At 39.1% G+C, this 24,808-nt stretch overlaps 1 protein-coding gene and 1 non-coding gene across 2 annotated transcripts; both read right to left on the bottom strand.

Annotated features, from left to right (window-relative positions):
• Positions 1 to 2,096: 2,096 nt before the first annotated feature.
• Positions 2,097 to 2,203, bottom strand: LOC150068167 (U6 spliceosomal RNA). The gene has a single exon (XR_016538411.1). It is a non-coding gene; the product is annotated as a U6 spliceosomal RNA (small nuclear RNA).
• Positions 2,204 to 17,873: 15,670 nt separating this feature from the next.
• On the bottom strand, positions 17,874 to 18,716 carry LOC150068166 (olfactory receptor 7E178-like). Its single transcript, XM_090347530.1, has one exon. The coding sequence runs from the start codon at positions 18,714 to 18,716 to the stop codon at positions 17,874 to 17,876; it is 843 nt and encodes a 280-aa protein (XP_090203656.1).
• Positions 18,717 to 24,808: the final 6,092 nt, after the last annotated feature.

Raw genomic sequence — 24,808 nt, 5'->3', positions numbered from 1 at the left:
GTTTGGTGGAATCTCAAAGTTTTTTGATTTGAATTTTTTGTCAGTAATGGGGCTTGAACTTGGGGCCTGGGCACTGTCCTTAGACACTTTTTAGTACTCTGCCATTTGAGGCACAGTGCCACTTCCAGCTTTTTCTTTGTGTATGGTGCCAAGAAATTGAATCCAGGGCTTTGTGCATGGGAGGTGGGCACCCTACCATTAGGCTATGCTCACAGCCCCACTTCCTACTTTTTCCGTGCATGTGGCACTCAGCAGTTGAACCCAGGCTCTATGCATGCTAGCTAAGCAACCTAATATCAGATTAACATTTGTCCATTCAATAAAATCTTCACTGTTACCATACCTCTGCTGTGTTGACGAGTGCAGGAATTCCCTCGGCTGTAAGAGATGTTGTGGCAGATCCTAAGCAGATGGCAGGGAAATGAGATAGAGGCTAAAGCTTTATGCTTCTCACATGAGGAAGGAAAGAAGTGGTTTTCTGATACACAACAAATCTACATAGGGATCTAGAAATGGACATCCTTATGTGTTGGAGAAAGACAACAAGACTCTGACCTTCAATTAAACACCAAAAAAGTTGAAAGTGTTGTTATGTCTCAATGAAAGGAGGGCCAGCCTTGACAAAAAGAGAAAAAAATCAGGAACAGGGTAATGTCCAGAGTTCAAGACCCAGAAAAAAGGATTGCAGTGCTAAATTTCAGAAATCTTAACAGCTTCAGTTTTGAAATCTCACTGCTTGAGATCTCATAATCTCTGTGACTTCTTTCTTTTCCCTTTTTTCAAAATTTTACTACGGTTAAAAGCTGTACCAGAGGATTCAACTTGTCATGTTTAATTATGAATTCTATGATCAAAGTCATTCATTTCACGGTTCTTATAGACTCTCTCATGCCCTGCCTATCCCCTCACTTTGTCTGGATCCCTTTCCACATATGTACCTGAGCAAATGCAGTCATGATATTCTTTTGAACTCAGGATCTGGGTGTTGTCCCTGGTGCTGGTTTTGAACCATGACCCTCAGATCTCAGCCTCCTGAGTAGCTAAGATGACAAGCATAAGCCAGCATCACACAGCTTTATTTCCCTTTAGAGTTTCCTGATGTTTTTAACCATTCTGAGTATATTTTATTTTGTTTATTCCAGTTTCAATAAATAATGAAAATCCCAACTATGTGTCAAATAATACTTGTAGCACCACTATACATTACAACAAAAAATAAAAAGATAAATTTTGAAAAGTGGACACAAACAGATCATTTTTGTTTTGGTAGCACTGGTGTTTGAACTCAAGGCTTTCTGATTTCTTGGCAAATGCTTTCTTTGTTTTTAGTAATTTACAGATGGGATCTGGGACTTTTTGTTTTTTTTAAGGAATTTATTAATGTTGATTTTTTACATCGTATTTTAAATGACAAGTTTAACAAACAAGTGTTCAAGAGGGAATCTCTCTTTACAATCACTGGGACTTAGTATGTAGAACTTAATCAAAATTAGGCTAAGGTTTTGTATGTCATAGAAACATATTAATTTAAGAAATAAGACATTTTGTCTATAGAGTCATAGGTTTTTATGTCTATATAGTTACGTTTATATTTCCAATACCATGTCCATAGCATTGGGTATGCAAATATTGTGTCCTGCTCTTGTACTCTTAATAGCCACATATTAGGGATACCAAATGCCTTTTGTTCCTTAGGTCTTGACTTGTCTCACTCAACATGATTTGCTCTAGATTCATCCATTTCCCTGCGAATGCCATTGTTTTATCTTGTCTGTTGGCTATGTAGAATTCCATTGTGTATACATACCCCATTTTCTGTATCCATTTATCTGCAGTAGGACATCTGCATTGTTTCCATCGCCTGGCTATTGTGAATAGTGCAGAGATGAACATAGCTGAGCAGGTGTCCTTGTAATATCTTGGGTCATGATGTTTAGGATAGATGCCGAGATGTGGTATGGCTGGATCATAGGGAAGGTCTATTTTCAGTTCTTTAAGAAACCTCCACACTGCTTTCCAGAGTGGCTGAACTAGTCTGCATTCCCCCCAGCAGCGTACTAGGGTTCCTTTTTCTCCACAACCCCACCAGCAAATGTAAAAATATGGAACACTTTATGAATTTGCGTGTCATCCTTGCGCAGGGGCCATGCTAATCTTCTCTGTATAGTTCCAATTTTAGTATATGTGCTGCCGAAGCGAGCACGATCTAGGACTTTTTTAATGCACAGGTCTGCCCTGATGTTTATATCTCAGGGATGAGCCTCTAACTGCCTGCTCATAAAAGCAAGGTTAATGATTTTTGTTGTTTGCTTGCTTCTTTGCATCTTGGTTTGTACCATTCCTGGGGTTTGAACTCAAGATGTGGACACTTTCTCTGATTTTTTTTCCTCAGGATTATTTTTCTGCTTCTTGAGCCATAGCTTGACTTTTGCTCTGTGTGTGTGTTGTAATTGAATTTAAAACTCATAGGTGATGATGGGAGGGAAGAACTGGGACAGTGGGAAGTTAGGAATTACATTATCCAGAATGAAATGCACTCTTCGCCTGACTTATGTAATGGTAGCCCATTTATATAACACCTTTAAAATAACAAAAGTCATCAGGGGAAAAAATTAAGGCACTAGTTTATAATTTTTAAATTAACTCAAGCTAAAACACAGGACAGAGTAGCTGGCTACAAAATAACATGTTCTGCCTTCAAAGTCTGTCCAATAGTATTGAGGTAAAATGTACATATTACAAAATTTGCCACTCAATACTTGCAATATTCTTTGTTGGGACTGACATCTGTAAACATTCATCATTCTTTACAAACTAACAATTTAAACATTACAAAGATATATTCCTCCTTAAGGAATCCATCCTGACATATCCAGAATGGTTTTCCACTGCCAATGGATTGTACTAATTAAACTAGATGCATACAGTATTCAGACAGGTAGAATTTATAGGACTATATGCTGAAGATTCTTGCTTCTGTCAAAACCACATAACAAATGAACTTCCTACCTGCTGGTGTCTACTCCTGGTTTTTACAACCTGCTCAGGGCACTTTTGAGGTCCCTGTTCCTCAGACTGTAGATGAAAGGGTTCAGGAGAGGAGTGTCCACTGTGTACATTACTAAGAACACAGCGCTGCCCTTGGGAGAATGTGACACAGCTGACTCAAAGTAGACACCAAATGCTGTCCCAAAGAATAAGCAGACCACGGACAGGTGAGAACCACATGTGGAGAAGGCTTTGTACTTCCCGCTTGAAGATGACGTTCTCAGTACAGAAGAAATGATCTTGTACTAAGAGAAAAGGATCCCTAAGAAAGGAAGGAAACCATATATGGTACCCATGATGTATTTAAATAAATTACTTCTGAATGTATGCTCACAGGCAAAATCCAGAACTTGAGAAGGGTCACAAAAAAACATGGGATTTCCAATTGCTTGAAATCGGTCATCTGTAACACCATCCACACATGCAGTTGTCCTTCCAAGGTGGTGGCGACAAATGACAGCAGAATCAAGAAGACAAAGAGACAAGGGTTCACGATGAGTGGATAATTCAGGGGGTGACAGATGGCCACAAAGTGGTCATAGGCCATGGCAGTAAGAAGCAAACATCCATACAAACAAAAATGAGAAAAATAGACATCTGTTGAGGCAGCCCACATAGGAGATGGCTCTGCTGTGAGTCTGGATGTCCACCAGCATCTTGGGGACTGTGGTGGAGGTGAAGCCAATGTCAGCTAAGGACTGGTTGGAGAGGAAGAATTACATGGGGGTGTGGAGGTGGGGGTCAGAGGTGACAGCCAGGATGATGAGCAGATTTCTGACCACAGTGATCAGGTACATGGACAGGAAGAGCCCAAAGAGCATGGGTTGTAGCACAGGGTCATCTGAGAGTCCCAGGAGGTAAAATTCTGAGATGTGTGTTAGATTACACATCTCTGCATTAGTTGGAGATCTTCGATATAAAGAGAGAGCAATACTTAATGAAGAAGTCAGAATTCAATAATCATTCTGAACTCAAATATGCACAGTTCATAACAATATTCTGTCCGATACTTTTCAATTATCACAAACTCAATCATCCTAGATTTTTTTCTTTCTCATTGATTCCCTTTCATGTATTCATTTTAAATACTCAACTGTGTTAGAACATTATAGGTAGTGTTTTCTGATCACAGGAAATACAGCTTATTCTTTATTACAGTCTATTTCACAGGTGTGATTTTTTAATCTGTAAAATTCATTTTCATCCAATATGTAAAGAAGCATACCTACATGCTTCATTTTATGATACGGAAATAGTGAATAGGGCCATAGTGAAAAATTCGAATTGACCTACTCATTAAAACTCTGTAAAATATACAGAGCTGCATGATCCAAAGCAATTTCACATCAAGAGTCCAGGACTAGGAAATCCTCTACCATTTCTGCAATACCCCAGGATATTTCTTCATCCTTGCTTTTTTTTTCTAACTTTCATCTTTGTTTCCCTGCATCCCCCCTTTTTCTCCCTGTCTTTCTCTGTCTCTGTCTGTCTTTCTCTGTCTCCGTCTCTCTGTCTCTGTCTCTGTCTCTCCGTCTCTCCGTTTCTCTCTCTGTCTCTCTCTGTCTCTTTCTGTCTCTCTCTCTCTCCCTCTCTCTCTCTCTCTCTCTCTCTCTCTCTCTCTCTCTCTCTCTCTCTCTCTCTATCTGTCTCTGTGACATTCTATAGAGCAGATTAATAATTTTTACATTTTTCACTACTGCTATTCCTGAGACTCCTCTAACAGGATACCAAATTACTGTCTTGTCTTCATTATATTCATTATGTAGAAGCAGTCCTTGCAGCTGTTAGCTCTTTAGTTAGGAAACAAGGCATTTGACTGTATTTCTTGACAAGAAGGAAAACTCTAAATCACGAGGAATCTTGCAGAAAGCACACTTGTATGAATTGTGTGGTACACTCACTACACACTTGGTTGTGTTGCTTCTCTGTTGGGTCAAGTTCATGAAGTACAGATGAAAAGAGTGTTCCATGCCTGAAGTGTATGAAATCCTCAGGCTCAATCCTAACACTGGACCATGAGTAGGGCAACACATGAGTATTTCCAACTGGGGCTAACATTGCATTGGAGATATTTAGGGAGATGTCAGGGGACTGGCTGGTAACAGGCTCTTCAATGATTCTGGATGCAAAATTCACAGAGCTCACAATTTGCCAAACTGATGCCGAACAAATCATCTCTAGGCAACTCATAACATGGAGGGGATGAGGGAGAACAAATGCTTTAAAGTATAGTTTTCAAGCATGTCCTTTGGTAAATGAAACTGGTCTGTCTATGCAAAGATGACAAGATGAAAAGTATGAGTAATTATAGACTATACAGGAAGGCTATTCTGCATTGCAAACCCTTTGGAGAGTTCCTAGACAGTTCATAAAGGAAATATCTAGAATATCAGTGTCTTGAATAGGGGACTGGCAGGAAGGAATAAATCACATGGAATCATTGAACAGAGAGTGAGAGAATTTTTGTCACCATATTCAATGTGCATGTATAAAAGGAAGTGTGGATATTAATGTGGCAGGTGGGGGAGGGGGAGAGGGAGTATTTTGGAAGGTGTGATTGGGTTTAAGATGCGTTATACATGTACATGAATGTCTTAAATGGAAAGTTCTGTCTACAAGCAAGTGAAGAATTAATATCTCCACAACGAGGCTGCACTGCTGGGTCACATCTGTGATCCTACCTACTCAGGGTGCTGTGAGTGAAAGAAAAGGATTTTTTTTCATTAAAGATTTTATTAACATTGATTTTTACATCATATTTCAAGTAACAAACAATTGCTTAAGAAGGGAATCTCTATATACAATCACTGGGACTTAGGTTTTAGAATTTAATCAAAATTAGGCTAAGGGTTTGTATGTCATAGAAACATATTAATTTATGAAATAAAACATTACATCTATAAAGTCATAGGTTTTAATGTCTATATAGTTATGTTTATATTTCCATTACCATGTCCATAGCATTGGGTATGCAAAAATATTGTGTCCTTGCTTTTCTACTCTTTGGATCTAATAGCCACATATTAAGGACACAAGGCACCTTTTATTCTTTTGTTCTTCACTTGTCTCACTCAACATGATTCTCTCTAGATTCATCCACTTCCCTGTGAATGCCATTATTTTATCCTGTCTCTTGGCTCTGTAGAATTCCATTGTATACATATATATATATACATATATATATATCACATTTTCTATATCCATTCATCTGCAGTAGGACATCTGGATTGTTTCCATCACCTGGGTATTGTGAATAGTGCAGAGTAAACATAGCTGAGCAGGTGTCCTTATCATATCTTGGGTTATGATGTTCAGTGTAGATGCCTAGAAGTGGTATGTCAGGATCGTAGGGAAGGTCTATTTTCAGTTCTTTAAGAAACTTCCACACTACTTTCGAGAGTGGCTCAATTAGTTTACAATCCCACCAGCAATGTAGTAGGGTTCCTTTTTCTCCAAAACTCCACCAGCAACTGTCATTGTCTGAGTTCAAAATCTTGAATTCTCTCTTTACTTCCCTTGCCTATTTGGTGACTGGTTTGTTGGGTTTCGGGGGGGGGAATAGTTTCTCCAGTTCCCTGTAGATACTGGATATTAATCACTTGTCAATTGTATTATTCGTAAATATCTTTTCCCAGTTGGTTGGCTATCTCCCTATTTTGAGACTATATTTTTATCTGTACAGAATATTTTATTTTTTATTGGCACTGTTATTTTCAATATATTTTTATTGTAATTCATAGAAGGGTTACATTACATTCACCAGATGGAAGATGCATTACTACACATACATTGATACCCTTTCTCATGTCTTGGTGCCCATTTTCCACCCATCTTCACCCCCACCCTCATCTTGTTTTCCCCACTTTCCTATCCAATTTCAAATAACCAAATATGCATACAGCCAATATATCAGATAACAAGATGAGATACTGTAACAATATGAGATAACCAAGGGACAGCAAAAGAAATGAGAGATAACATAGTACATTAAGGACAACAATCACTCATTATATGGCTTTTGTTTCTATATCCGAGAGGTCCTTTCATTTAGTGTCATACTGTATGGTCTTATGTATCTACGTTTTGCTCTATGGCAAATCTCTGCTAGAAGAGTCCAAGTTTTCTACTGATTCTGGCAAATGAGGGAAACCAATGAGCCTATGTTCCTTTGAGTCTGGCTTACTTCACTTAATATGATTTTTTCTAAGTCTTTCCATTTCCTAACAAATGGAGCGATGTCATTCCTTCTGAAAGCAGCATAGAATTCCATTGTGTACAAATATCACATCTTGTTGATCCACTCATCAACTGAAGGACATCTGGGTTAGTTCCATATCTTTGCTATGGTAAATAGTGCTGCAATGGGCATTGTTGTGCTAGTGGATTTAGTATGTCCTAGTTTCTGGATGATTGGGTAAATGCATAGCTGTGGAATTGCTGGGTCATAAGGGAGCTCTATGTGTAGTCTTTTGAGGGACTGCCATACTGCTTTCCATAGTGATCGAACGAATTTGCACTCCCACCAGCAGTGTAGTAGTGATCAATCCTGGCCACATGCCCTCCAGCATCTGTTATTATTAGTTTTCATGATCCTGGCCATTCTAACTGGGGTGAGGTGGAATCTTAGAGTTGTGTTGAATTGCATTTCTTTTATGACCAGATATGTTGAGCATTTCTTCATGTGTCTATAGACTATTTTTGTTTCTTCTTCAGAGAAGACTCTCTTTAAGTCTTTGGCCCATTTTTTAATGGGATGGTTGTTACTTTGGAGGTTAGTTTTGGAGTGATTTAACTTTTTGAGCTGTTGATATATTTTAGATATGAGGCCTTTGTCTGTTGTATGGTTAGCGAAGATCTTCTCCCATTCTGTAGGGTTACTAATTAATTTGCTAGCTATGTCCTTTGCCATACAAAAGCTCTGCAGTTTAATGCAGTCCCACTTATACAGCCTTTCTCTGATTTGTTGTGATTCTTGGTCCTTATTAAGAAAGTTTCGACCTGTGTCAAGGAAGCCAAGTGTATCTCCTATTCCTTCCTGTAAAGTTTTCAGTGTGTCAGCTTTTACCTTGAGGTCTTTGATCCATTTGGAGTTAATTCTACTGCAGGGTGACAAATAAGGATCCAATTTTAGATTTCTGCAGGTGCTTAACAAGTTCTGCCAGCACCACTTATTGAAGAGGCTGTCTTTCTTCCATTCTATTTTTTTGGCTTCCTTGTCCAAGATTAGATGGCCATAGGTCTGTGGTTTAATATCTGGGTCCTCAGTTCTATTCCATTGGTCTTCAGGCCTGTTCCTGTGCCAGTACCAAGCTATTTTGATACTTATAGCTCTGTAATGGAGTCTAAAGTTTGGTATTGAAATTCCTCCTTCGCTGTTCCTTCTGCTAAGAAGTGTTCTTGCTATACAGGGTCTTTTATTATTACATACGAAATGTGGACTACCTTTTCGATTTCTTTAAAAATGATATTGGGATATTGATGGGTATTGCGTTGAATTTGTAGATAGCCATTGGCAAGATTGTCATTTTCACGATGTTGATTCTTCCATTCCAAGAGCATGGGAGATTTTTCCATTTCCTCACTGCTGCTTTAATTTCCTTTTTCAGGGTTTTAAAGTTTTCATCAAAAAGGTCCTTTACATTCTTAGTTAAGATAATTCCTAGGTACTTTATTTTTATTAAGGCTATTGCAAAAGGAGTTGCTGTCCTGATTGTTGTCTCATTCCCCTCACTGTTGGCATAGGCGAAGTCAGTTGATTTTTGAGGTTTAATTTTATACCCTGCTACCCTTCTGAAGTTTGGAATCAGCTCAAGAAACTTGGGAGTGGAGTCTCTAGGATTCTTTAAATACAGAATCAAAAAGTAAGATCCATCGTTCTGCTGTCTTCATGAGACACATCTTGCTCAAAAACACAATCATCTTTTGAAAGTGAGAGTTTGGAACAAAATTTATCAACCCCCATAAAGAGGCTGGAGTTGCCATCTTCATATGAGATAAAATAGACTTCAAACTAAAATTAGTGAGAAAAGACAAAGAAGGTTACTACATACTAATATATGGATCTCTCCTCCAATAGGACATAACTACCTAAATATCTACACACCTAATCCTAGAGCACCGAACTTCCTCAAGCAAATTTTACATTCTTTGAAACCATACATACATCAAAACACAGTGATTGTTGGTAACTTTAATACACCATTCTCACCTATGGTCAAATCATCAAGGCAAAAACTCAACAGTGAAACCCTAGAATTGAACAACTGTATAGACCAATGAGATCTAACAGGTATCTGCAGATTATTTCAACCCGTAACAACACAATATATGTTTTTTTTAAGCAGTAGGTGGAACATTTTCCAAAATAGACCACATTTTAGGGCATAAAACAAACCTGGGCAGATTCAGAAACACTGAAATTATTCCCTTATTCCCTGCAATCTCTCAGACCACAAGGGCATCAAATTGGAACTGAACACCAGCCTCCACCAACGAAAACCCTGTAATTCATGGAGATTGAACAATACACTGTTGAATCAACAATGGGTCATTGAAGATACCAGAACAGAAATCCAACATTTTATGAAATTCAACAAAAATGAGCACACAAAATACGAGCTCCTTTGGGACACAGCAAAGGCAGTATTCAGAGGAAAGTTGAAACCTCTGAGTCCCTACAATAACAAATTGGAAAAATCGCAAACACACAATTTAATGTGTCACCTTAATTGCCTGGAAGAAGAGCAACAAACCAACCCAGATCCAACTAGAAGGGAGCAAATTATTAAAATCAAAGCAGAATTAAATGAATTGGAGTCCAAAAAACTGTAGAAAGTATCAACAAAACAAGGAGTTGCTTCTTTAAAAAATTAACAAAATTGACAGGCCCTTAGCAAATCTTACCAAGTAAAGAAGGGAACATACCGAAATAAACAAAAAGACAGATGAGAATGGTAGTATCACGACAGAAATTACCAAAATCCAGAATATCATGAGGGAATACTTCTCAAACCTTCATGCCAACAAATTTGAGAATCTAGAAGAAATGGATGAATTCCTAGCCATTAACATACCCACACTGAACCAAGAAGACCTAAACCAACTAAATAGGCCTATTTCAAGTACTGAAATAAAAATGGCAATAAGAGAACTTACACCTAAAAAAAGCCCAGAGCCAGATGGATTCACAGCTGAATTCTATAAAGTTTTCAAAACAGACCTCACAACAATACTCCTCAAGCTCTTCAATGAAATAGAAAATGAAGGCTCTTTGCCAAACTCATTCTTTGAATCTTGTATAACCCTCATCCCCAAAACAGACAGAGATTCATCAAAGAATGAGAACTATAGACCCATTTCCTTGATGAATTTTGATGCAAAACTTCTCAACAAAATATTGGCCAACCGTCTACAACAACTCATCAAAAAATTATACGCTATAATCAAACAGCATTCATCACAGGGAGGCAAAGCTGGTTCAACATATGCAAATCAATTAATATAATTCAACACATCAACAGGAGCAAGGACAAAAATCACATGAATGTCTCAATAGATGCAGAAAAGGCATTTGACAAGATCCAACACCCTTTTATTCTAAAATCATACTTAATGGCGAAAAGCTAAAGACATTCCCTCTAAAATAAGGAAGGAGACAAGGATGCCCACTCTCTCCACTCCTCTTTAACATAGTATTAGAATTCCTAGCCAGTGCAATAAGGCAAGAAGCAAGCATAAAGGGGATCCAAATAGGGAATGAGAAAGTAAAACTCTCCCTCTTTGCAGATGACATGATTCTATATTTAAAGAACCCTATAGACTCCATGCCCAAGCTCCTTGAGCTGATTCAAAACTTTTGAAAGGTAGCAGAGTGGAAAATTAACCCTCAATAATCAACTGCCTTCCTCTATGCCAACAGTAAGAGAAACGTGGCAAGAATGAGGAAAGCAACTCCTTTTGCAATAGCCTCAAAGAAAATGAAGTATGTAGGAATTAACTTAATTAAGAAAGTAAAGGACCTCTTTGATGAAAACTTTAAAGTCCTGCAAAAGGAAATTATAGCAGAAATGAGGAAATGGAAAAACCTCCCATGCTCCTGGACTGGAACAATCAACATCGTGAAAATGACAATATTTTTAGGTAGTCCCATTTATCGTGTCTCCCTCCAATTCTGTTCAGGGTCTTTTCCCTTTGCCTACGAGTTCCAGTGTCTGTACCACTTTATCATGTAGCAGTTTCAGTTTCCAATCTGACACTGAGTTAATGCTTGTGCATGGCGAAAGGCTAGGGTGCCTGTGGCTGCCCAGTTTTCCCAACACCAATAATTGAATAGACTGTGTTTGCTCCACTGTATATCTTCGGCTCCTTTGTCAAATACAAGTTGACTATAGTTATGTGGTTTTATTTCTGGGTTTTCTATTCCGTTCCACTGATCTTCTGGTCTGTTTTTGTGCCAATATCAAGCGGTTTTTGTTATTATGGATCTATAGTAGAGTTTAAGTCTGGTTGTAATACCACCTAGAATTGTTTTGGCTATTCTAGGTCTTTTCTTGTTCCATATGAAACCTTGGATTATATCTTCTATTTCAGTAAAGAATGTCTTTGGCATTTTGATGGGGATTGCATTGAATTTTATATCAATTTCTGCAGTATAGCCATTTTCATTATGTTGGTTCTCCCTATCCATGATCATGGGATGTCTTTCCCATTCCTAGTGTCTTCTTGAATTTTTTTCATTATGCTTTTATAGTTCCAAGATCAGGCTTTTAAGCCAACATGGGCAGGAAAGTCTGTGAGACTCTGATATCCAATAAACAACTCAGCAATGGCTGGAAATGGCACTGTGGCTCAAGGTGTAGAACACTGGACTTCAGCCAAAAAACTCATGAGCAGTGTCTAATCCCTGAGTTCAACCACAAGGACCAGCAAAAAAAAAGGTTAAAAACAGAATGTAACTTGTATTTAACTCTCATCAATAATTTGTGTGATATGCAAAATTTTATTTTAAAATGTCAGTTAAATGCACGTGGTAGTATGCTATAGCAGATTCCAGAAGTGACATCAGGACTCTCATAGCCTCCTCATAATTAAAAACTTTGAATTATGAGGCACACATATCATATGATTTATTTTAGGCCGTTTCATTTGTTTCAACCATATTCTACAGGCCCATGAACTTTCTGTCATGTGAGAGAATGTAGTTAGCATTTTTCTAGGTAAATTTGCAAGGAAAGGTCATTTATTATTTTTTTTCCTGATCCAAAACACTAACAGCCAGGCTCTGTTGGTCCACGGTTTCTACCCTAGCTGCTCACAAGGAAGAAATCTCACGATTTGCATTTTGAGGTCAGCCACAGTTGGAAATCCTATAAAACTGTTATTTCCAACTAAACACACACACACACACATACACACACACACACACATATACACACAGACTCAGAAGTGGGGTGTAGTTCCAGTTATAGGTCACTAGTCTTCAGAAAACAAATTTATGAATAGTAACAAGTCCTGAGGACTGGTACAAACAAATAACTAACTCTCCACACCAACATAAGATGCAACTTTTATTAACCATGAGACAGAGGCTCACATGTGCCATAGTAACATCACAGCATCTGGCCAGATCTGTAGATAAAGGCTTTTAAGGTTTCAGATTGAGTAATTCGGTGTATAAGTGACCATTGCAATCAGCATGGAAATAACCACACTCCTTTCAAGGAATAGTTTTATTGTTTTTAAGTGGATGTCAAAGTGTTCACAATTTAGTATGTCACTTTATGTATCTGGATCCGCGTCACACCTTTCATCATTCCACCCCATATCTCTCAACCCTACACATCCCCTGATTGTCCTACATTCATTTTCACGTATAGTGGATAATATTGAATATGCTTACTGAATATCATGAGTGTTTTCTCCCTTACCATTCCATCTTCACCCTTCTACACCCTTCCTCTTGGTTTGATCCCCATCCCCAACACCGCAAGTAAAAGCTACTTCATAGTTTTTAGGTTACTTAATAAGTTCATGGCTCAAAGAATCACACCATTGCAATCGTCCCCTGTATAGTCCATTGTTTGTCAATGCATTTGTTCATAGTCACCTGTGATCCAGCAGGTCTTTATATGTATATTTGTAAAATGGTACTCTATTCCACATTGCTCATTTCAAACAACTTCTAGGTACTCATGTTAGACATTCAAATATATTAGAATAGAAGGGGGTGGGCATGTGGCTTTGGGGTAAATGCTTGCCTAGCAAGTAGGAAGCACTAGGTTGACCGACTCTGTACCACATACACAGAAGACTCTACAAGTGGTGCTGTGACTGCAAGTGGTAGAGTGCTAGCTTTGAGAACAGAGAGGCTCAGGACAGAGCCCAGGCCCTGAATTCAATCCCCAGGACTATGAAAAAAAACAATCAGGAAAGAAAAAAGAACGAGAGAAAGAAAGAAATACAGAAAGAAATACAGAGAGAAAGAAAGAAAGAAAGAAGGAACTAAAAGAGAGAAAGAAAAAAGAGAGAGAAAGAAAGAAAATGAACATTATATGGAATGTTTTTGGATCAAAGAACAATAGAGGCTCCTCTTCCAAGATCACTGGAGAAAAATCCACAGAAGTCATCCTGGTTGGTGAAACTCAATCTCATCCAACCTATAAAGAAACACCCATGTATACTTTCTTTATTAATAAAGAAATAGTGGTATTTTCTGAAGATATGACCCTTGTAAACGTTCTGGAAAACATAGACAATTGGTTTCCTACCCTTAATTCATACAGAGAATTCAGCACTAGAAAATACTATGCTGAGCTGTCTATCTCTAAGGAGGTTTCGTTTCTTCATCCTGATTCTTCTTCCTGTTTTTCTAATTCCCATCCTGGTTCCTTCCTTTTCTTCCTTTCTTCCTTCTTTCCTTCCTTCCTTCCTTCCTTCCTTTCCTATTTCTTTCTTTCTTTTTTCTTTCTTTCTTTCTTTCTTTCTTTCTTTCTTTCTTTCTTTCTTTCTGTCTGTCTGTCTTTCTTTCTTTCTTTTTTCTGTGTGTATGATAGCTGAAGGACTTGTATTCAGATTCTAGGAACTTCACTGAGATTTTTCTTCTCTTTCTACCCCTTGAGTCACACCTCTACTTTTGGCCCTTGGATGGTTAATTGGAGATAAGTTTCTCATGGCATAGTTGTCTCTTTTGGCTTCGAATTGGGATCCTAAGATCTCAGTGCTTTGAATAGCTAGGAACACAGGTGTGAACCATAGGTACACAAAATAAACTATACTTTAAGAAAACAATCACTAATTATATGGCTTTTTTTTCTATATCCTGGAGTTCCTTTCATTTAGCGTCAAAATGTATGGCCTAATGTATCTAGGTTTTGCTCTATTGTATATCTCTGCCAAGAGATCCCAAGGTTTCTACTGAGTATTTCTCATCTCTTTTGCTATCCCTTGGTTATCTCATATTGTTACAGTATTTTACCTTGTTATCTAATATATTGTATATATGCTTAGTTAGTTATTTGACATCAGTTAGGGAACAGGGCAAAAAAGATGAGGGGTGGAAGTGGGGGAAGTGAAAAGGGGACCCAGACATGAAAAAGGGTATAAATGTTTGTGAAGTAATGTACCTTCTATCTGGTGAATATAATGTAACCCTTCTTTTATTTACAATACAAATAGATGAAAAAGTAACCAAAACTTTTTTCCAGTTTACACAACCTAAATGCCTCAAGTGGGAGAGCAATGTTCTTGAGAATAAGAGTATCAGGGACAATGCACAGGCCCCAAGTTTAAGCTCCACAGCTGAACAAAAAACACAGCTTTCTCTCTTCAGAATGGATTATGCAGTGCTGAGAGCATGCTTAGGTGATACAGTGCTTGCCTAGCATGCACAAAGCTATGGGTTTGATTGTTTGGTACCACATTGATAGAAAAAGGAAGACGTGGCTATGTCTCAAGTCGTAGAGCACTAGCCTTGAGAAAACCCAAGGACAGTGCCCCAGAGCTCAATTTAGGCTGCAGGATTGGTAAAGAAGAAAAGACAAGAAAAGAAAAGGAAAAAGAGGGCCGGGAGTTTGGCCTAGTGGTTAAAGTGCTTGTCTAGTGTGCATGAAGACCCGGGTTCGATTCCTCGGTACCACATACATAGAAAAAAAAGCCGGAAGTGGTGCTGAGGCTCAAGTGGTAGAGCTCTAGCCTTGAGAAAGTCCAAGGCCAGTGTTCAGGCCCTGAGCTCAAGCCCAGGACTGGAAAAAAAAGGAAAAAGAATCTCACAGAATATATTCTGGATAGGTGGACATGGAGGATTTCCAGCTGCAGGATCATATGGTGTTGGAGATTTGATGAGATGCCAGAGGACAGACTGATGACAGGCTCTCCTACCATCATGGAACCTGATTTACAGAACTCACAATTAGAAAAATTAATCCAAAGCTTACAAATCCAAAACAAGTCACTAACTTCGATGAGAGGTAAAAAAAATGTCCCAAACAATAGATTTTATATTTGTCCTCTGGAAAGCAAAGCTTCCAAGTTCTATGCCTAGATGACAGCATCAAAAATATGGCTAATTGGGGCCAGGAATTTGCCCTGGTGATGGACTGTATGCCTAGCATACATGAAAATCTGGATTTGATTTCTCAGTAGAAAAAAAAGTTGGAAGTGGTGCTGTGGCTCAAGTGGCCTTGAGCTCTAGCCTTGACAAAGCCCAAAGACACAAAGACAGTGTCCAAACCCTGTGTTTAAGACCCAGTACTGGCAAAAATGTGGCAAATTATACCATATAGGGGAATGCAATTCCAAGGTGTAAGACTTTTGAGTAGTCCCCAGACAATTTAACCACAGAAATATTCTGAATATCACTGTCTTGAGTAGGGTTCCATTAGGAGGTACGAGAACGAATGGAAACAATGACCCATAGGAGAATGCAGTTGTCGGGGTCCTTCGTCCCCAGTCCCTCTTGAGGAGGGATGGAGAAAAGCACACCTCAACCAGTCCAAGCTGCGAGAGGAGAGGGCCCACTGTCCTCCCGCACTCAGCCTTGCTTCTCCGGAGCACGAACACAAACGCCACGCAGCTTCATCAAGGCAGGAATCTCTCTAAAACTCCCCTCCTTATATTGGGTGTGGGAGCCTATCAGCACAACAGATGGGCAGGATAAAGAGGTCTACTTGTTTACCCCTACTACAGGTCTCAGCAGAAAGTTATTAGAATGTAAGTAAAGTTTGCTTGATGAAGTTTGGAGCTCCGGGATTGGGTGTGTAAATATTTAGGATCGTTATATCTTCCTGGAGGAAAGATACCTTTAGTAGTATGTAGTAACCTTCTTTGTCTTTTCTTACTAATTTTGGTTTGAAGTCTATTCTATGCTGCTGTCAGAAAGAATGACATCGCCCCATTGGTTAGGAAATGGAAAGACTTAGAAAAAATCATATTAAGTGAAGTAAGCCAGACTCAAAGGAACTTAGGCTCAGTGGTTTCCCTCATTCGTCATAATCAGTAGAAACCTTGGGCTCTACTAGCAGAGATTTGCAATAGAGCAAAATCTTGATGCATAAGGCCATATAATGTGAAGCTAATTGAAAGGACCTCCAGGATATTGAAACAAAAGCCATATAATGAATGATTGTTGTCCTTAATGTACTATGTTGTCTTTCATCTCCTTTGCTGTCCCTTGGTTATCTCATATTGGTATAGTATCTCACTTTGTTATCTGATATATTGAATTTATTTGTATTTGGATATTTGAAATTTGATAGGGAAGGGGGGAAAACCAAGACAGGTGGCGGGTGTGAGGGTGGAGGGAAATTGGTACCAAAACATGTGAAACGGTATCAATGTATGCACATTCTATCTGGCAAATATCATGTAACCCTTTTACTAATTACAATAAAAAATATAAAAAAATAAAGATACACATGCACAAACACACACACACACACACACACACACACAAACCCAGAAGTGCAGTTATGCATCAAGTAGTAGAAGAATAGGCCTGAGCAAAAAAGCTCAGGGACAGTGTCCAGACCCTGAGTTCAAGCACCAGCACTGCTTCAAACAAACTAACAAAAAAACAAGGAAACCTCAAAAATAACACCCATCTTACTTTTGTTAGTCAGGATCTAGAGGCTCATCCCTGAAATCTGGGCATTTGGCTGGTCCTGTTCTTTAACAAGCACTAGATCCTAGCTGGTGGGGTGGCTCAAGCCAGTAATCCTAGCTACTCAAGTGGATCTGTGGATTAAGGTCCAAAACCAGCCTGGGCACGAAAGGACTTGAGACTTTTATCTCAAAATTACCTCTAGAAAATGTCAAGTGGGGCTTTGGTCAAAGGTGGGCTTGGACTTGATCTAAAGAGCTCAGGGAAGGCACTCACGCTGAGTTCATCCCCTTGAACCACCAAAAAATCCCTGGAACCTATGTATAAAATAACTAAAAACAACGTATTGGTCGTAAATCATTTGCCAAGAAATGAGAAAGCTCCAAGTTCAAACACGAGTGCTACCAAAACCAAAATAATCTCTTTTACACGACTATTTTTGAGGATAAATATCGATGACAGAAACTTCATATCTAAACCACTGTAAAATTCAGATGGACTATCATTTTCAGGCATGTGTCATCTTTGCAAACTAAAATTTTATGCATTTAAATCATTTGAATTCTGACGATTAATATCCTTGACATGGACAGCAATTTTCTCTAGTGCTCCTGTGTCATCAATTATATTGATGAAACCAGACAAATACAAAGAATGTGCACAGACAGGGATGTACAGTAATTTCGGTTAAATTTTCTTCCAATGCAAAACCATATTAGAGATGGATTTCCTACCTCCTGGTGTCAGCTCCTCGTTTGAAGAACCTGATCAGGACACTTTTGAGGTCCCTGTTCCTCAAGCTGTAGATGAAGGGGTTCAGGAAAGGAGTGATCACTGTGTACATCACTGAGGACACAGCCCTGCCCCTGGAAGAATGTGCCACAGCTGATTCAACATAAACACCCAGTGCTGTCCTAAAGAATAAACACATCACTGACAGGTGAGAGCCACAGGTGGAGAAGGCTTTGTACTTCCCTCCTGATGATGGAATTCTCAGCACCGAAGAAATAATTTTATCGTAAGGGAGAAGGATTCCAAAGATTGTAGGAAATCCATAAATGATAGCAACAACATATTTGAAGACATCATTTGAGAGTGGGTCTCTACAGGAAAGATCCAGGATTTGAGAAGGGTCACAGAAGAAATTTGGGATTTCCAATTCCTTGAAATCGTTCATCCTCAATACCATCCACACGTGCAGCTGTCCTTCCAAGAAGCTGACAACAAGAGACAGCAGAACCAAGGAGACACAGAGACGAGGGTTTATGAGGAGAGGGTAATTCAGGGGGTGACAGATGGCCACAAAGCAGTCATAGGCCATCACAGTTAGAAGCATAACATCCATGCGGCAAAAAAAGATGAAGAGGCCCATCTGTGTGAGGCAGCCTACACAGGAGATGGCTCTGCTGTGACTCTGCAGGTTCACTAGCATCTTGGGCACGGTGGTGGGGATGAAGCAGATGTCATCTAAATAGAAGATGGAGAGGAAGAAGTACATGGGGGTGTGGAGGTGGGGGTCAGAGCTGACAGCCAGGATGATGAGCAGATTTCCCATCACAGTGATCAGGTACATGGACAGGAATAGCCAAAAGAGCACTGATTGTAATTTTGTATCCTCTGAGATTTTCAGGAGAAGGAAATCTGTAACATGGGTTAGATTTTGTGCTTCTTTATCACCTGGACATCTGCTCAAAAGCAAAAATGTCTTGATATAAAGGAAAACAAATATCCAGGTATTTTCAGCTCTAAATATTTGAAACTGAAGTATTGACAAGTTTGAACCATGTACCACATATGAAGTACACTATTTTATGGTTTGTGAACTGTGGCAATGACTTACTTTTACAATTTTCTCACTCTGTGATGCCTATTCCTGTCTTTTGGGTACAAGTATGCCCAGTGACACACAGCTCTGTTGGAAAGCCAAGAACATAAATGCTGGCTAGAGAAAGATCACCTGACAGTACAGCCCACCCTTTTGTAGTGTGGGGGAGCAGGTTCCAGGGCAGCAGAAGTGATCTAAGAGTTTTACATGTTAATGATGCATGTCTCTGACTAGGGGCCTATTTTTTGGAGCCAGAGCCCTGCCCTAGGTTCTTGGAAGGCCATCCACTCACAGGGTGGGAGAGTGGGATTTTATGTGTAGACTGAGATTCTGGGTTGTAAACTGGGCTGGCGGATTTCAGGAAGATTCCCCTGGGGGAAGGGCCAGCAGTAGTTCAAGCCCCTAGAACGATGTTGAGTTAGGAGAACAAAACAGTTTCCCATCCATTAGTGCAGTGAATATTTTTATCCCACTGAAAAGAAAATCCAATCCCATGGATAATCACTCCTTATTCATCACTATTCTTTCAACAGGCAGGCAGGAATCTACTTCTGATTCCTCTGGACTTGCCTCTTCTGGTATTATGGCATTTACAGGGAAATGGGCAGGCCTGGAAATGTGGTATTAAGTGAAATAAGTCAGGCTCAGAGAAACAAAAGGTATTTGTCCTTCTCTAAACCATAGAAATTAAATCTCAATTTTCAGGATCTATGAATACACATTGGGTCATGTGGATCAATGCACACACAAACTGAGTAAAGTGTGGCAGAAAAGGATTCTGATGGAACAACTCCTCTGTATAGTTTAACCACATGAATAGGAGGAAGCTGAAACAGCCTGCTCCTTAAAAATATACAGTGTTCCAGGGGCAGGTGGCTCACACTTCTAATCCTAACTATTCCAGAGGCTGAGGTCTGAGATTCACAGGTGGAAGCCAATCTTTGGCAGGGAATTCTGAGAAACCCTTGTTTTCAATTAACTAGCAAAAAGCAGGAAGTTAGGAGGAGGCAAAATGAAAGGACCTCCCGGAACTTAGGAAAGTGGTTTGAACCATATATATGCTGCTACATTTGTTGACCCACAAATGAGAATGGAAAAGCAGAGTAGCTATAGAATTCTCCATTACATATACTGGTACCCCTAACTTTCAACCCCTACCTGCAAATTCACTGACATACACTTTCCAGACTTCTTGTGTGTAAGGTTTTACAAGAGCATCCTCCCCACCTGTGATGCCCAAACCATCCTACCTGTCTTCATGGTGCAGTGAAGAAACCCCTTCACCACCCATCCCACCCCACTCTACTGTTTAAGCTGCTTCCCTCTTCAGCTATGGCCCAGGTAGACAGATCTGAGCACCCCAGATCTGGTGCCCAGCATAAGTCCAGCCTCTGTCCTCAGGAAAGTGATGAAGACACAGAAGGAACAGAGACGGTGTTGAAGAGGAGATAGATATAGGACCAGTGTCCTGGAGACAGGAAAGGGATGGTTTATCCTTGAGCTCTACATGGCCTTGAAGGATTAATACCCACAGGTCACAATTAACCAAACTGTGTGTATTAATAAGTCCAGTCTCTGGACATTTCCAACACAGGGATGGCAGAATCATGAAGACAATACATGACATGTGGCCAGGAGTGTGGCCTAGAGTACTGTCCTCACCTATTATGCACAGAGCCCTACATTCGATTCCCTTGAAACTCATAAAGAGAAAAAAAAACACAAGTTGTGCTGTGACTCAAGTGGAAGAATAGTGTCATTGAGAAAAATGTGTTCAAGGACAATGCCCAGGCCCTGAGCTCAAGACCCTTGACTAGCAAAAAAAAGAATACGATTTTTAAAAAATATTTTATTGTATTTAATAAAAGGGTTACATGATATTTGCCAAATAGAAGGTGCATTAATTCACATACATTGATACCTTTCCACATGTCTTGGTCCCCATTGCCCTCCCCCCAACCGCCCTCTTGCCTTTCCCCCCTTCCCTGTCTAATTTCAAGTAAACAAATACAAATGTATCCAATATATCAGATAACAAAGTGCGATATTGTGACAATATGAGATAAAAAAGGAACAGCAAAAAAGATGAGAGATAACAGCACCTTAAGGGCAGCAATCATTCGTTATATGGCTTTTGTTTCAATATCATACTATTCATACTATATGGCCTTATGTATCAAGTTTTTGCTCTAGTGCAAATCTTTGCTATTAGAGCCCAAGGTTTCTACTGGTTATGATGAATGAGGGAAATCATTGAGCCTAAGCTCCTTTGAGTCTGGCTTACTTCACTTAATATGATGTTTTCTAAGTCTTTCCATTTCCTAACAAATGGGGCGATACCGTTCTTTCTGACAGCAGCATAGAATTCCATTGTGTACAAATACCACATCTTGTGGATCCATTCAGCAACTGAGGGACATATAGGTTGGTTCCATATCTTTGCTATGGTGAATAAAGCTGCAATGAACACTGATGTGCTAGTGGATTTAGAATGCCATAGTTTCTGGATAGTTGGGTAAATGCCAAGTAATGGAATTGCTGGGTCATAGGGGAGCTCTATGTTTAGACTTTTGAGGCACTGCCATGTGCTTAAAATAGTGGATGAATGAGTTTGCACTCCCACCAACAGTGTAGTAGTGATCCCTCCTGGCCACATCCCATCCAGCATTTGTTGTTATTTGTTTTCATGATCCTGGCCATTCTAACTGTAGTGAGGTGGAATCTTAGAGTTGTTTTGACTTGCATTTCTTTTATGACCAGAGATGTTGAGCATTTGTTCATGTGTCTATAGGCCATTTTTGTTTCTTGTTCAGAGAAGACTCTCTTTAAGTCTTTGGCCCATTTTTAATGGGATGGTTGTTACTTTGGAGATTAGTTTTGGAGTGATTCAATTTTTTGAGCTATTCATATATTTTAGATATGACACATTTGTCTGTTGTATGGTTGGTGAAGATCTTCTCCCACTCTGTCGGCTTCCTAAATAGTTTACTAGCTATGTCCTTTGCTCTACAGTTTAATTCAGCCCCACTTATCCAGGCTTTCTCTGATTTGTTGTGATTCTTGATCTTTGTTAAGAAAGTTTAGACCTGTGCCAAGGAGGCCTAGTGTAGCTCCTACGCCTTCTTGTAAAGTTTTTAGTGTGTCAGCTTTTACCTCCAGGACTTGATCTATTTGGAATTAATTCTAGTGCAGGGTGACAAAGAAGGATCCATCTTTAGTTTTCTGCGGGTGTTTAACCAGTTCTGCCAGCACAACATGTTGAAGAGGCTGTCTTTCTTCCATTCTATTTTTTTGGCTCTCTTGTCAAAGATTAGGTGGCCATAGGTCTGTGGTTTAATATCTGGGTCCTCAGTTCTATTCCATTGGTCTTCAGGCCTGTTCCTGTGCCAGTACCAAGCTGTTTTGATAATTATGGCCCTCTAATAGAGTCTAAAGTTTGGAATTGAAATTCCTCCAGTGCTGTTCTTTCTGCTAAGAAGTGTTTTTGCTATACGGGGTCTTTTATTATTCCATATGAAATTTTGGATTGCATCTTCTATTTCTTTAAAGAATGACATTGTGATACTGATGGGTATTGAGTTGAATTTGTAGATAGCCCTTGGCAAGATTTTCATTTTCACGATGTTGATTCTTCCAATCCAGGAGCATGGGAGGTTTTAAAATACCCACACTGAACCAAGAAGAACTGACCCAACTAAATACGCCTATTTCAAGCTCTGAAATAGAAATGGCAATTAGAGAACTTCCACCTAAGGAAAACCCAGGGCCAGATGGATTCCTAGTGAAATTCTATAAGGTCTTCAAAGCAGAGCTCACACCAATACTCCTCAAGCTCTTCAACGAAATTGGAAATGAAGGTTCCTTACCAAACTCATTCTATGAAGCCAGTATATCCCTCATCCCCAAACCAGACAGAGATTCATCAAAGAAAGAGAACTATAGACCTATTTCTTTGATGAACATCGATGCAAAACTTCTCAACAAAATACTGGCCAACAGTCTACAACAACTCATCAAAAAAATTATACACTATGATCAAACTGGATTCATCACAGGGATGCAAAGCTGGTTCAACATACGCAAAACAATTTATATAATTCAACACATCAAGAGGAGCAAGGAAAAAAATCACATGATTGTCTCAATAGATGTGGAAAGTCATTTGACAAGATCCAACACCCCTTTATGTTAAAACCTCTGGAGATACTAGAAATCAATGGAACATTACTTAATATAATAAAGGCTGTTTATGACAAACCCACTGCTAGTATTACACTTAATGGTGAAAATGTAAAGCCATTCCCTCTCAAATCAGGAAGGAGACAAGGATGCCCACTCTCTCCACTCCTCTTTAACATAGTACTAGAATTCCTAGCCAGTGCAATAAGGCAAGAAGCAACATAAAGTGGATCCAAGTAGGGAAAGAGGAAATAAAACTATCCCTCTTTGCAGATGACATGATTCTGTATTTAAAGAATCCTATAGACTCTACTTCTAAGCTCCTTGAGCTGATTCAAAACTTTGGAAAGGTAGCAGGCTATAAAATTAACCCTCAAAAATCAACTGCCTTCCTTTACACCAACAATAAGAGGAACGAGGCAACAATCAGAAAAGCAACTCCTTTTGCAATAGCCATAAAGAAAATAAAGTTCCTAGGTATTAGCTTAACTAAGAATGTAAAGGATGTTTTTGATGAAAACTTTAAAACCCTGAAAAAGGAAATTAATGCAGAACTAAGAATAGGATTTTAAGTAGTTGTGCACTGGTTTCTTCATTACCATATTAATATTAATTTGTTGTACCAAGAGGTTACATTTAAACGTATCAGTTTATGAGTACAATATATTTTGGTTGTTGACACCCTTTCTGTCTCCCCAACTGTTCCAGCCTCAACAATATCTTCAATATTCTATTCTTTAAAAAGATAAACATTTGAATTACATTAAAGTAATTGTCCAAGGAATTTTCACTCAATAAAACAGTTGATGAACACAATGCATCTTGATCTTTATCAACACTTTCATTCTCCTTCATTCTACCCAAACTCCCCTCCCTTAAATTGTCTTCATTTTGAAGGGTATGTATAAAATCTTTAACAACATTTCTCCCCTTCTGTCTTCATTCTTCTACCATCCTCTGTCCTACCCTCTAGATTTCCATTACCCCATTATCTGATACTCAGAAACATAATGATAAATTCTTCATTATGTAGAAATAAATAGGGGTTTTCTTAAGACATATGTCACTGTCCTTCTACTATAATATGAATATGTGCTCTCAAATTTGACCTTAATATGGGGGAGAAGTCAAAGCTTTGTGTTGTATGATTTCTCGCAGTGAAATGGAAAGAAGCAGATGGATCATTAAAAAGTTAAAGGCCGGGAGTTTGGCCTAGTGTTTAAAGTGCTTGCCTAGCATGCATGAAGACCCTGGTTCGATTCCTCGGTACCACATATGTAGAAAAAAGCTGGAAGTGGTGCTGAGGCTCAAGTGGTAGAGCTCTAGCCTCGAGAAAGTCCAAGGACAGTGCTCAGGCCATGAGCTCAAGCCCAGGCCTGGCAAAAAAAAAAGTTAAGAGCAAGGAGAGAGTGAAGGCACGAGTAGAGGAAGGTGACATTTTTGGAAAAGTGATATTGATGGAGATATATTATATTCAAAAACTGCTTTGGTAACTGTCAAATCCTTAGTACAACTACTACTACTACTAATAATAATAATACTAACAATAGTAATAATAAGGATAAAAGAACTTGTCAGTGGCAGAAGATGGTGGCGGTTCAGTGTGAGCTTTTCTGTGCTCTCTCCAAGATACCTGGTCTAGAATCATAGGTGAAAGTTCA

The sequence above is a fragment of the Megascapheus bottae genome, chromosome 1 (assembly GCF_031878675.1).
Source record: "Megascapheus bottae isolate mThoBot1 chromosome 1, mThoBot2.hap1, whole genome shotgun sequence".
NCBI classification, from domain to species: Eukaryota; Metazoa; Chordata; class Mammalia; order Rodentia; family Geomyidae; genus Megascapheus; species Megascapheus bottae.
Note: the sequence above shows the minus strand (reverse complement) of the source record. Positions and strands in the feature narration are given on the sequence as shown.

Bases quoted from the DNA above. Each gene is read 5' to 3' on its own strand.
- LOC150068166 (XM_090347530.1), bottom strand. From the start codon at position 18,716: ATGTACCTGATCACTGTGATGGGAAATCTGCTCATCATCCTGGCTGTC.